Here is a 13,799-nt window from a genome sequence, read left to right as displayed (position 1 = left end):
AGTCCCCAAGCTCGATAGCTAAGGGATATCTTGTAAAAGTATGATGCTTGTATATCATTAGAATCGAGCGCAATCGTACTTTTAGCCAGAAAATAAATGTCCGGGTAATTCTGGGACACCCTGTAGATGTCGGCAGATTGGGCATTCGCAGCAGTGTTAATCACCGTTTCAGTGGGACATGCGGTGGCCTCACGAATTTTCGCTGAACCACAATGCTGCGCGGAAGCCCTCTCATGAATACTCAGCACCACTTCTGAAGAAACCTCAACCGACATGAGCGACTTTGTAACTTGTTTCGAAGCGTGAGCACCGCTCGGTGTGGACTCAGCCTGGTGGTCCGCAGAGGTTTTATCGGCGTCACTCCGGACACCGTGCCGTGCAGAGGGAGTGTGTCGCTGTGGAGTGGGCTCCTGAGCCGGTCCCGCTGCCCTCCCGGCTGCGTCAGCTGGCCGGCCGGCGGCTCGGGCGCGCCGCTGGGTACGCGCAGCTCGGTCAGCGTCAGGAGCTGCGGCAGCGGCAGCGGCGCCAGCTCGGGCTGCGGCAGCTCGACCGGCGCCCAGGGCGCGGCTGGCGGCGGCACCAGCGAGCTCTCCCAGCCAGCCAGTTCTGAGTCCGACAACAGGCCACCACTCTCGTCCAGCAGCGGGTCCTGAAACAGAGCGAAACCGAGAATGTGGCTCACAGTAATCACGGAATCAATTCCTTGTTCGTTGCCTACATCAGATCAACTACAAATTGTAGATGTTACCATAACGATCTGCGATAACTACCTACGACTTCCAGTACCAATAAAAAGGTGGATACGTAAATGAACATGTGCAACATGTAAACGATGTACGTAAGTGAAGTTTAATATTATCGTAATATTTTCTCAGTGCATCATTTCTTGACTTTAATAGGAAAGATGGTGCAGAGATATGAAGGCATTAGGTAACAATTATCGTATGCAAAATAATAATTACAAGCGACACGTACAGGTGCGTGTATGTATCGCATGTATAACTACACATGCGTGCATGAAACCTGCAAGCCAGCGACCTAGCCAGGAGTCCCGAATATTGAACGTGCTCAAGGCGACGGCCAAAACACTGCAGGCATGGCTCTAAAGCTCCCGAGGGCAGCATATTCTACCGCTCGGCTCAGCAGCGACGGCGATCTGATGATGTTTTGATTTTCGCTGACTGCATTGAACATATGGTTCATTAGGGACAGTCTCCTGAGACGGGGCGGGGGAGCGGTCACGGGGCGGGGACCCGGGCGGCGGGGCTGAGTCACACAGCGGTAACCCGGCGGCGAGGCGAGGTCATGCGGGGTGACACGGGGCGGGGTCACGTAATAGTGACCCAGCGGTGACCCAGCAGTGACCCGACACGCACCTGCAGGTCCCTGAGGGGCAGCTGGTCGGCGCGCGGCAGCGCCGGCAGCGGCGGCGGCCCGGTGTCGGTCGGCGGCAGCAGCGGACAGGGCAGCGTCAGCCGGCTGGGCAGCAGGCCGCCGTCCGGCTCCAGCTCCAGCTCTGACAGCAGCTCGTCACCGGGCAGACTGGCGCGGCCGTCACCAGGGACCGGCTCCGCTCTGTGGACGACAGATAACGGTCAGAGGGGAGCTGCCGGTAGCCTCTGTGTTGGCTAGTATTTCGAATAACGCGTACGGAAATACACATGCACTGCTGCAGTTTCATCGGGTTTTTACACGACGAAGGTAATTCGTACACGTCTGTCTTGTAAAATCTTTTCACGGAAATTAGCACAAGCAAGTTACCGAAACGATGAATAGTAAACATCATTCAGGCATGGCAGTGTCGTTGGTAACCTTTACAGTTGGGTCGTAAAACTAGGCACGTGAAAAATAGTACCATAATGTTGCAAACCATTATACACAAAGGTGGCGAATACATGGGTTATACACATTACACATAACTCGCAACAATTGTTTGCAAGGCTCGCAAATCCACGGTCGTCACAGGCGGTGGAGTAGCCAGCAATTTCGTGGCGTTTCCACTATGTCCGAGAGTTGACACGAATGTGACGTGTACGTATGAAAAGTGTGATGGGCGTGACATGGCGCACCATTCCCCTCCCCCATCTTCCGACCCCAGTTCTTGACTCCCTTGGGCGTCAGTCACAAAGGTAGCCCGGGTAATCGCTGGATACATTGGGCACACGCACGCATACACCTTCAATCCCCTCCCTCCATCCCCCTCCCGTCCCCCACCACCACTACACACACTATGACAACCAGTCTTGGACCACCCCAAGTGTGCCCACACACTGGCAGCACAAGTAGTAAAGCGCTTAGAACGCACAGCCGCCTTCGCGTTACCCACAATTTACTAGGGGTAAATTTATTTTCGGTTCGTAACAATGTAGGCATTGGTTCGTAAATCTTGGCGAATGAGGAACATTGCCCCAGCCACAAGAATAGAATGTGATTAAAATATGACACTTACATAATATTTCATTACTTACACAGGCCAAAGAAACCCAGTACCGGAGTTCTGTATATGTTACAGGGAGTATGCGATTTCAGTTAGTTTGCAACGACCCTAGGGTGGTTGTAACCTCCCTGAACGATCAGTTTGTTTGCAACGACCCTAGGGACGTTACAAAATAACTGCTCGTTCCGGGACGTTGTAACGAAACTAGGGTCGTTGCAACCTCCCTAGTTAGTATGCAACGAACCTAGGGTTGTTACAAAATAACTAGGGAGTTTAAGAATTCATCGAGTCTTGTTTCACAGGAGGGCCGTCAACAATCTTGACCAATGAAAATCTTGTTCAAACTACATAGTTCAGTATAAAAGAAAAGGAGAACAAAATTTGAACATTCAGCCAAGGAGTATATGTGGTGCCCGGGACAAAGCACGTAACTGTGATAATTTTGGCTGCATTATATCGCCAACATATGCTTACATGTAGAAAATATAGTTACTGGGGTAGGTGTGATGGATATCCGTCGCTATCCGTTTGCGGGTTATCCCTCACACTTTTAGGGGTGCGGGTCGGATAAAACGCCTCGTTTTATTTCGCGATTATCTCGCGCTAAAAGCGGCCGATCGTGACGAAACTTTGAGTGTCCTCGAACTTATCTACGTTACTGGTTACACATTCCCTATACAGTTCATGATCCTGAAACCAATGGCATTTGATCTTTGATCTGATTACTGAGACCATGGCAGACCGAAATTATTTGCCATATATGTTAGCGCACATAAAATTGCGTTTCCGGACTTCTATTGTGATTACATATAAACGTGCCAACATGTGAACTGATGGTTGTGTGCTAGCAGGAAAATGTTGTAAGTAATGTTATATAAGTAAATAATTTATTGTCAACTGCTAAAAGTGCGGCGGTGGCTCATTATGAACCGCGCGCGCACGATGTAGGAAAATGTGTGCCGACTGAAAGTTTGGGTCGGCTGTTTTTTGTTGGTCTTGAGAGTCTCCAGCCCTAGATATGGCTTGGAATTTGGTTTAGTTCTTGGTTTGAAAGTTTGTGTTTTGCTCTGAATACCAAACATTTTTTATTCATTGTGTTTCAATCCACCACAAGCTATTTCGGCCTTATTCGTAATTTATCATTTAATTCAAATATCAAGCGAATAGCACAGTGAGCAATAATGGCTTCACCTAGCTTCGACATCAGGTTAATACCGGAATTTGACGGGTCAGGTGATGTCGTAGATTGGCTGACCAAAGTCGAGATGGTCTGTAATCTACAGACCCCGCCGGCTGAGGAACTGATTGTCATCCCTCTGAGACTGAAAGGTGGTGCGTCTGCAGTATACCAGCAGCTCTCTGTAGAAGAAAGGAAGGACGTGACGAAGGTGAAAACTGTGCTGAAGCGTGCGTTCGCAGCGGACAAATTCATGGCATACGAGAAGTTCGTTGACAGAAAGTTGAGAGATGGAGAGTCGGTAGATGTGTATCTAGCAGAACTCAAGCAGCTGTCAACACTGTTCGGAGGTCTCAGTGAAGAAGGGCTAGCGTGTGCTCTTATGGCGGGCTTACCGGATGCGGTAAGGCAGATCATGCGCGCCGGCGCTCGCATGGAATCGCTGTCATTGACAGAGATAGTGGCACGCGCGAGAGCAATTCTCTGTGAAGAGCAGACAGTACCAAGCGCATCTGCTTTCCTCGGACAGACTCCCCGTTCGCAGGGCGTCTCTGCGATGCGAGGTCTCAACCCCTCGAGTAGGGTGGTGTCCAACCGCTCTCAGAATAACAGGTCAACCGTGTCTTCAAGGAACACGGGCCGCGGAAGACAGAGTATCCAGTGCTACCGATGCTCCGGATGGGGTCATATCGCCGCTGAGTGCCCGAGCCAGCCTCGCTCGGGAAACGAGCTGCGAGGAGAGGACTCAGCGCCGGCCTCTGCTCGGAATTGAAGTGGATGGGCGCGCTGCCAGTGCGATCACTGGAAGTTTGCGGAAAACAGTGCAATGTTCTTATTGACACAGGATGCACCCGCAGTATCATTCATCTGTCTGTCTGCCAATCATGGGAACGGCAACTTGTGAACGTTGCCACTGCAAGCGGCCACAATCTGTTGTGCATCGGAGTCGCGGACGTCAGTGTGCTCATTCCGGGGCTGAAGGTTGTGACAATAAGCGCACTGGTAGCGGAAGACAGGCCTCTGGGATTCCACATGGTGCTTGGAATGGACGGTGTGCAGGCGCTTGGTGGTGTCTCCGTCCGGTCTCCAACCGAGGTACTCTTCTGTAGCGAGAAGAACACCTGCGCTGGACTCCGAGAACAGAGTGTGTCGACATCGGGTGCGGCTGCAAGGTCACGCCAAGGCGCCTCGGCCCAGTCTCCGACTGAAGAACTCTGTCGCAGCGAGAAAAGGCCGCGCACTGAACTCAGTGAAGAGGCTCCTGACTCGACGACTGGCGTAGATGTGAAGCCACAGCTGTCCGTGGAGAAAGCTGATTTCCGGGCTTGGTTTGATGAGCGCCAAAGATGTTGGATCGTGTCCTGGAAGTGGTCTGATGGCAAAGCACCTGGAGTGCTACAAAACTGTGTGGCTCAGTATCGCATCTCAGCTGAAGCCAAGGCGGCATACGAACAGGAAGTGGCCCTTTGGATAAAAAATGGATGGCTTGTACCGTACGATGAAAGTGAGCTGGGTCCGCCAAAGGGATTGATCCCCATGATGGCTGTCGTGCAACTGAACAAACAGAAAGTCAGACCGGTGATGGACTTTCGAGAAATGACACCCACGTGGACACTTTCACGGCAGATGCGGACGTGTGCAATGAAAAGTTGAGAGAGTGGCGCAAGCTGGGGAGAGACGTGGCGCTTTTGGACCTCAACAAGGCCTATCTGCAAATTCACGTGGAAAAGGAGATGTGGCCGTACCAAACGGTTATCGTCGGTGGCGTGCGATACTGCCTGACGAGGATGGGCTTTGGCCTCAGCGTATCGCCCTGCGTCATGAAATCCGTGCTGGATCTGGTCGTCAGCCAGGACTCGGACGTGCAGCGGGCAGTGTCGACGTACATTGACGACGTGCTGGTTGACGAGGCCGTGCTGCCGGCTGAGAAGGTGGCCGAGCACCTGAAGCGCTTCGGTCTGGAGTGCAAACCGGCAGTAAAACTCAAGGACGGAGGCAGAGCTCTGGGGCTGAGAGTATCAGCGGGAACAGACGGACTCAGATGGAGACGTGATAATGAAGTCACGGGGATCGAGCTGCCACTGACAAAGCGAAAGATATTTTCATTCTGCGGACGTCTCACAGGGAATCTGCCCGTATGTGGCTGGCTCCGACCAGCTACCTCGTACCTGAAACGACGCGCGAGCGCGCTATCCGAGAGGTGGGACGATCCCATCGAAGACAGTGAGGTGAAGAACATGGTTCAGGACCTGTTGGAGAAGGTGGCAGCAGATGACCCAGCGAAGGGCAGATGGGACGTGTCTGGAAGAGATGTCACAGTCTGGACGGATGCAAGCTCGTTGGCCCTCGGGGTAGCACTGGAAGCAGACGGCGAACTGATAGAGGACGGCTGCTGGCTGAGGAAAGACGATGGGACGCACATAAACGTCGCAGAACTGGACGCAGCTATCAAAGGAGTAAATCTGGCGATATCATGGGGAGCCAAGAAGGTTGTCCTAATGACAGACTCCCGCACCGTATATCACTGGATATCAAACTCATTGAGCGGAAAGATGAGGCTAAAGACGAAAGCCGCGTCTGAAATGCTCATCCGAAGACGTCTCTCAACTCTGCAGATGCTGGGTGAGGAGTACGGACTGGACATGTCTGTGCGAAGTGTGACCTCTGCTGCCAATCGTTCCGACAATCTCACAAGGGTGCCACGCAAATGGCTGAGTCCAGAAGGGAAGACCAAAGCGCCAGGTACTCCGCGAGGCGCCACTGAAACCAGAGATCCAGAAGCAGGGAATGACAAGCACAGAGCCCTGTGTGCCGCGATTGGAACGACAGCGAGGAGTGATTCCTGTCAGATCGCTGAAGCTGCTGTACAGCGGGAAGAGGACGGTATCTCTGCGAACGAGCCCGGTGTGACTGGTGTCGCAGCCGTGGCAACAGCCGTGCAGTGTGAACAGGACCGCGTCGCTCAGATTCATGCTGATGCCGGCCATCCCGGAATCAGAAGAACGCACTTCTTCGCTAAACGTGTCATGCCCACGGTCACAAAGACCTGTGTCAGGAACGTCGTGACGAGCTGTCAAGTCTGCCAGTCGATCGAACCTGCCCCTGTCAAGTGGAAGAAAGGCGAACTCAATGTCAAGCAGGTCTGGACAAGACTTGGGATCGACGTCACAGAGTACCGCGGCAGATTATTCCTCACCATCATCGACTGCGGCCCAAGTCGATTCACCATTTGGCGTCCACTGAGACTGAAAACAAGTTCAGTTCTGGTGGCCGAGCTACGCTCCATCCTGTTGGAGAGAGGAGCGCCGGATGAAATCCTACTGGATAACGACCCAGTGTTTCGAAGCAGGCGTTTTGGTGCATTTGCTGCAGAGTGGGGCGTGCGACTGACGTTCCGCTGTGCCTACGTCCCGTCCGGAAACGGTGTCATCGAACGCGTCCACCGCACCGTCAAGACCATAGCAGCAAGGAAGGGATGTGATATCTCAGAAGCTGTGTACATTTACAACATGACCCCGAAAGACAACAAGACGGACAACTCGACGCCAGCGAACCAGCTGTATCGCTACAACTGGAGGACGAGTCTGCCACACTCCGACCCTTCAGCGCAGCAGGAACCGGCTGGCGGGTACCGCCCGCCAAAAGAAGCGTACGAGCCCGGAGATGCTGTCTGGGTGAGGCCACCCGGCGCGCGCTGTCACACACAGTATGAGCAGGGCGTGGTGACACACACGCTCTCGGAACAGGCCGTGGAGGTGAACGGAGTGCCCCGCCACGTCCGAGAGCTGCGACATCGGCTCCAACAGGACCATGAAGCTGAGGATGACAGTGACTCAAGCGAGAAAGGACCCATGCTGGTGTCCCTCCCCGTCAGACAACCAGAAGTGACGCCACAGTCCGAGACCGCCCCGGTCACAGGTCGAGACCGCCCCGAGACCGTTTTGCGGCGATCAGAGAGGCTCCGAAGTCGTGTCGCTCGTGAATCACAGGTGTGATATATGATTTGATGTGTTGAAAGACAGGGTGAGGTGTGCTAGCAGGAAAATGTTGTAAGTAATGTTATAAAGTAAATAATTTATTGTCAACTGCTAAAAGTGCGGCGGTGGCTCATTATGAACCGCGCGCGCACGATGTAGGAAAATGTGTGCCGACTGAAAGTTTGGGTCGGCTGTTTTTTGTTGGTCTTGAGAGTCTCCAGCCCTAGATATGGCTTGGAATTTGGTTTAGTTCTTGGTTTGAAAGTTTGTGTTTTGCTCTGAATACCAACATTTTTTATTCATTGTGTTTCAATCCACCACAGGTTGTCCCATGCATCATGATGGGTTTCAAGTTGAATTGTCAGTTGTCGGCCAGGTCAAGGTCATTGACGTTTAGTGACTTCGGGTGACTGTTTCAAATTTTACGATTTTAAGGGATTTTTTTTAGCTTATTTTGAATCCAGCATTCGTTGAGACATTTGAGAAGTACGTAGTTATAGTTGTAACGCCAATGCAACTTGCTCCGAAGCTGTCGCTGGTGGTTTAGGTACACCTGCTAATATAAACAGGTTGTGCGGGTGGGACGCTTCTACTTGACCCAAACTTACCCAACCCAGCCTGGCTTTATCCTCGCCCCCCCCCCCCCAAGTTTTTTTCGCGATAGCTCCGAACACGCCAGCAACAGAGAGCTGAAACTACGCATACCTGACCTTTGATTCAAGCCAGATCTCGTGATATCAACCAGATTTTCAGGTCAGGTCAGGTTACTGACCTATGACGTCATAAGTGGACGGTCCTCAGATGCCGCAACTTCGCAACGCCCTCAGTCCCAGAGGAGTTTTTACAGGGTGATGAAGCTTACAGTACGTGCATCTTCTAGAAGTCTCACATTGTACCTCTAGGATTTTTCCTAAAGATCACATGAGGTCAGGTCGGTCACGTGACCTCACCACTAAAAGTCCATTGAGAAAAATGAAAACTGCTATTCTGGCGCCGGGAACGATCTCAAACTATCTCAAGCACACGGATCGTGATTAATGCACTCCTTGCAAGGTTAGATGCTTCAATTTTGCATTGTTGACGTTGCATGACGTCATTTATGACGTCACTAGGGTCATACGAGCTTTTCGTCAATAACTCCAGATCAAACTGAGCTAGCGAGACGGTTAAGCCACCGATGGACACAGGAAGACCTGCCGAATCGAATAATATGCAACATGACCTCCTTTGACCAATTTCGCGACCTAGGGGTCTTTGACCTGACCTTGACCCGAGGTCAATATCTCAAGTTGACCTCACCCGAACAAAAAGTATACCATTCGATGTGCGTAAGCAAGGCGAGCACGTTGATGTTAAAATCGCGCTCAGCGACTGTTTTTTAAGAAGTTATTAATCAAAAACCGAACCCGTGTCTTGGATCACTTGACCTGACGGTCACCGGTTGACCTGAGACCTTAAACTCGGGTACTAGTTGCTGTGTCTCCTAACGGCACACACGCTCGTTTTTTTTTTCCGCGACGCTCTAACTCCATCAGGGGTGAAAAACGACGAGAGGGTCGTACCAACCCTCCCCTCGGCCGGCGCGTATGTAGAAAACCAGGTCCTGCGGTGTTAACTCTCGCCCTTATTGGTGTTTGCTAGCCGCAAACGCACAGGGCGGGGATAGGTTATGGGTTGACCTTCCAGGTCAGGTCAGTGACTCAAAAGTCGGGAAAATCGGGACCTGTTAAAACTTTGGAGAGATAGGTTGTTACGAGTTTTTTTTTTCGGGGCGCTGATCACGAATTTCATATTAGCTTTGATCACCGATGATGTCTTGATGTTTTTAGGCCAGGTCGGGTCAGGTCAGGTCAGGTCAACCAGTAGGTGTCTTGCTAGCTGTCCATAGTAGGTGTCAATCATCACTGGCAGCTTCGTGACATGGTACGAAGGCGCCAAAATTACTTCTTTAATGCTCTAATGGGTGCTAAATTCGAAATCAGCTCCAAAAACTAGCCTAAAAATATATGAACCCAGAAAAAGTGAACTAAGGTCATCAAAGGTCAATGACATTGACCTGACCTTCACGTGACCTTGACACCCACCAAAATGCATGGGACCACCATCATTTCACATGTTTGAACGTTTATAATCACAAAAAGACTGGAAACGAGCGGAAAATGGCCGTTTTTACGAAGGGCTTCCTGGCGAATGTCCATCTAATTTGCACAAAACTGCACCAACTGTGCACCTAATCTGCACAAAATGTGCACTAGATGGCCGTCGTGAAATACTCCTAAGCTGAATGTAGTTGTTCTCTTTTTCTTTTAGACTGAACTAGATTAGATTGAACAAGATTTTCATTGGTCAAGATTGTTGACGGCTCTTCTGTGAAACGAGACTCGATGAATTCTTAAACTCCCTAGTTATTTTGTAACAACCCTAGGTTCGTTGCATACTAACTAGGGAGGTTGCAACGACCCTAGTTTCGTTACAACGTCCCGGAACGAGCAGTTATTTTGTAACGTCCCTAGGGTCGTTGCAAACAAACTGATCGTTCAGGGAGGTTACAACCACCCTAGGGTCGTTGCAAACTAACTGAAATCGCATACTCCCTGTAACATATATACAGGCCGGGCCGGCAGCGGGCGGCGTTCTTACCGTTTTGGCGCCGACTCCAGTCTCAGTACGGCCCGGTCCACGTCTGCAGCCGTAGCAGCGCCGCCAGCCGCCGGCTCCACGTGACACTCCATCCGCAGGCGGCGCAGCTCGGCCGACAGGCTGTCACCGGGCCTGACACAGCTCAGCCACGGCTTCCTGCGCGCAGAGGCACATATCATGGAAGACTGAGGAAACCGAGGTAGACTGAGACTAAGTATTTACATACATAATACACACAGACACACACAGACAGCACACACAAACATGCTAGGATGATAGCTGTGACCTGAGGCCTGAGGCCACCGCGACTCAACGCGCAAATAGACAGCAGAGACACATCGGGATCACAGTCGCCCAGAGACCACCTCCATCCTTCAGACACACACGACGCAACGTGCAGAAAAATCGGAAATAAACACAATAAAGCACTGGAGCACACGATCGGCGGTCGGCGCTCACCTGTCGGGCTGCGCAGGGCGTCTCAGCGGCCCGGACGTCGGCGGCAGCGGCGGCACGTCCAGCAGCAGCGAGCTCACCCAGCACTGGCGGCGCCGGTGTAATTCGGCAAACCAGTCGCGACCCGAGAAACCCAGTGCCGGCGAAAACAGCGCCCGCTCGGCGGCGCCGCGAGGGCTCATCCCAGCGGAGGACGGGTCCAGCTCAGAGGATCGCGGGTCCAGCTCAGTGAGGTAGTCCGTCTCCGAGGTGAAGGGCTCCATTTCCTAGTGGCGTGTTTAAACTTCAGCAGTGCTTTATCCGGTAAACAATGAGGCCCAGTAGTTTTCCAAAGCGATCCTGTAGAAGACATACATACAATACTTTACATCTTGAACTGGTTGGGCTGCGAATATTTGCAATTTTTTACAGCACATTTCCTATAAATGAAGCTCGAATGTTTACATGGACAGATTGACAGAGCTGGGGTCCATGCTTATCAGAGCTTATTGCGCATGGACTCATATCCCCCGGATCGGGCTATTCCGGGTAACGGGATAAATGAGAATTAGATACCAAAGTTAAACGTGCCCATCAAACAGATACTCAGCTCCCAAAAGCCTCCTAAAGCCTCCCACCCAGCTGACTTCAAATGGCTGCAGCTGCTCTGCTCCCAAAATCGCAGACCATCCGTGTCAGGGACTAAGAAGTTTCACACGAGTGCCCAGGCCAAGGTCGTATATACTCGTAGGCCGGAAACGGGAGCGACTCGAGCTCAGGCTCCCGTGAGTCTCGCGACTCAACCGCGCCGGGAGTCCAACGCTCGACGAACTGAGGGTCTGTTCCAGCGCCTCCAGAAACCTCCAGAAAGCTCCAGAAAGCTCTAGAATCCTCCAGAGAGCGTTCCAGCGCCTCCAGAAAGCTCCAGAAAGCTCTCGCCAAAGCTCCAGAAACCTCCAGTAGCCTCCAGAGAGTTGGGAGGTCCAAATTTCTCTGGAGGCTCTGGTCTACAATTATGGCGCACATGTGACAATCACGAATGTAAACAAAGGACTTTCGACTGATTATTTTACAACTTGAATGTAAAGAAAATTACATTGCTATAATTTTGTTTATCTTTCTTAATAAAACTGAAAACAAATTTTGCATTTCAAGAGAGAACAATCGACCTTCTTTTGGTATCTGTGATGCCAATCTCCAGAAATCTCCAGATTGCGTTCCAGCGCCTCCAGTGAAACCTCTGGTAGAGCCTCCAGTCAAGAATTTCTACTGGAGGCGCTGGAACAGGCCCTGAGCTTCGCGGGTCGCGACCGACTTTACGATATTGAATTAAAAGATGATTAGACATACATGGTAGGCCCAAGAGGAGGAGGACATTGATTAGGGGCTTGTGCAAGGTTAGAAATTCGACAACGTTAATGATCTCGCAATTTGAATTGCACTCGTTGAGCAAACAACGCAACATTCATCAACTTTACAAGTGCATACAAGCAACTATCAAGCCAGACAAAACACCTAAAAAAGATAAACTTGCAGCTGCAGGTATGACGATACATAGGCACCTATAAGCTACATTCCAAGTTCAATTATAATCTGGCAAATCGTTCCTAAATCAAAATCCTAAGATATAGAAACAATACATAACCACAACTTGAACTGAAAACGCATATGACTTCTGCGCTGGACTGTAGTAAACATAATACATTATACAATTTATGATGTAAATACATCTTACCGGTCTTGATTTTACCCGAATATCAAACACACATAGTACCAATGCTTTCGGGACAAACAAAAACAGATCACGGTGGCCTCAGCCTCTTGCTCTGAGCAACATACGCACTACGCAGCCACCATCACCAAGGTGACGAATTACAAGTTATATTAACAGCTGACTTTTATTTTCTTCCTCATCAGGGGACCTCGCCAATTGTGACAAACACTTCGTTCAATCACTAAACAGTGACAGGTAGGTGACAAACTACTCACCTTGTACTAACACAATGTCTTACCAACTATTACATTACATTGTATTACATTATTACATTACTACATTGTATTACATTATTATATTATTACATTATTAAATTGTTACATTATTGTGTTATCATTACATTGCAGGTATATTTAAAATTCAGTGTGTGCACAGTTTTTATATCCTATTGCTGTTCATGAACCGGAACGTTTGTTAGTGTGTTTCTATACTTTTACTTGATAGTTTACGAATAACGAATTACCTATACCACAGATAACAGTAGTACTACTGTTATCTGTGCCTATACCTATTATTCGAGGTCATCTAGGTATTCATGAAATATCGTCCATTTACAGTCATTAGCGGAGCGCATGTTTTTGCGGAGCCACGGGGGGGGGGGCGGGGCAGCTTGACCCCCAACCTTCGACCGGGCGCCCCCTGAGATCGATGCAGATCCGATGAAATTTTAGGGTCAGACAAGGTCTCGAAAAGTAGGTCATAGGTCGAAGGTCATTTGTCAGGGTCATGCAATTTTCATGGTAGGTGTAAAGTTGAATAAAGCGAGGCGAGAGTACTTAAAGTTTTGTCGCAATCAGCCGCTTTTTAAGCGAGTTATTCGCGAAATACCGAGGAGGTCCGTTCGACCCCCCCCCCCCCCCCCTATGCGGGATGTCCGTGAAGTTAGCGTCAGCAACAGCAACGAATACAGCGTCGGATTCAGAATCGCTTAAAAAACTCATGTTAGGTCAATTGGGGGACGGGGAGCAAGAATATGACCTTTATTTGGCCCTAGCTCTTACCCCTTACCCCTTAATCGGCCCTTAAAGGAAGGGGCGCGTCAAAAGTGCCTCAAGGGTTCGTCTGATCGCCAAAATAAGGGTCGCAATCGATTTCTCGGGTCAATATCTAGCCGCAGCCTCGGGTTCCAGATATGTGCAACTTACCCCTTACCCCTTAATCGGCCCTTAAAGGAAGGGGCGCGTCAAAAGTCCCTCAAGGGTTCGTCTGATCGCCAAAATAAATGTCGCAATCGATTCCTCGGGTCAATATCTAGCCGCAGCCTCGGGTTCCAGATGTGTGCAACTTACCCCTTACCCCTTAATCGGCCCTTAAAGGAAGGGGCGAGTTAAAAGTGCCTCAAGGGTTCGTCTGATCGCC

The 13,799-nt window shown here is 50.5% G+C and overlaps 1 protein-coding gene across 1 annotated transcript; it reads right to left on the bottom strand.

Moving 5' to 3' along the window:
* Positions 1-106: 106 nt before the first annotated feature.
* Positions 107-12,490, bottom strand: LOC122370384. The gene is made up of 5 exons (XM_043345936.1): positions 12,402-12,490; positions 10,691-11,026; positions 10,232-10,387; positions 1,377-1,575; positions 107-649 (listed from the first exon to the last, which is right to left on the bottom strand). The coding sequence occupies exons 2-5, from the start codon at positions 10,948-10,950 to the stop codon at positions 242-244; spliced, it is 1,023 nt and encodes a 340-aa protein (XP_043201871.1). The 5' UTR covers positions 10,951-11,026; positions 12,402-12,490; the 3' UTR covers positions 107-241.
* Positions 12,491-13,799: the final 1,309 nt, after the last annotated feature.

Source organism: Amphibalanus amphitrite, unplaced genomic scaffold, assembly GCF_019059575.1.
Source record: "Amphibalanus amphitrite isolate SeventyFive unplaced genomic scaffold, NRLGWU_Aamphi_draft 001129F_arrow, whole genome shotgun sequence".
Taxonomy (NCBI): Eukaryota; Metazoa; Arthropoda; class Thecostraca; order Balanomorpha; family Balanidae; genus Amphibalanus; species Amphibalanus amphitrite.
The sequence above is the reverse complement of the archived record's forward strand: the minus strand, read 5'-3'. Positions and strand labels throughout refer to the sequence as shown.

Coding starts and splice junctions, on each gene's coding strand:
- LOC122370384 (XM_043345936.1), bottom strand. CDS start 10,950: ATGGAGCCCTTCACCTCGGAGACGGACTACCTCACTGAGCTGGACCCG. Junction 1,576..10,231: donor CTGGAGTCGGCGCCAAAACG/GTAAGAACGCCG, acceptor TGTCGTCCACAG/AGCGGAGCCGGTCCCTGGTG. Junction 650..1,376: donor TGCCCCTCAGGGACCTGCAG/GTGCGTGTCGGG, acceptor GCTCTGTTTCAG/GACCCGCTGCTGGACGAGAG.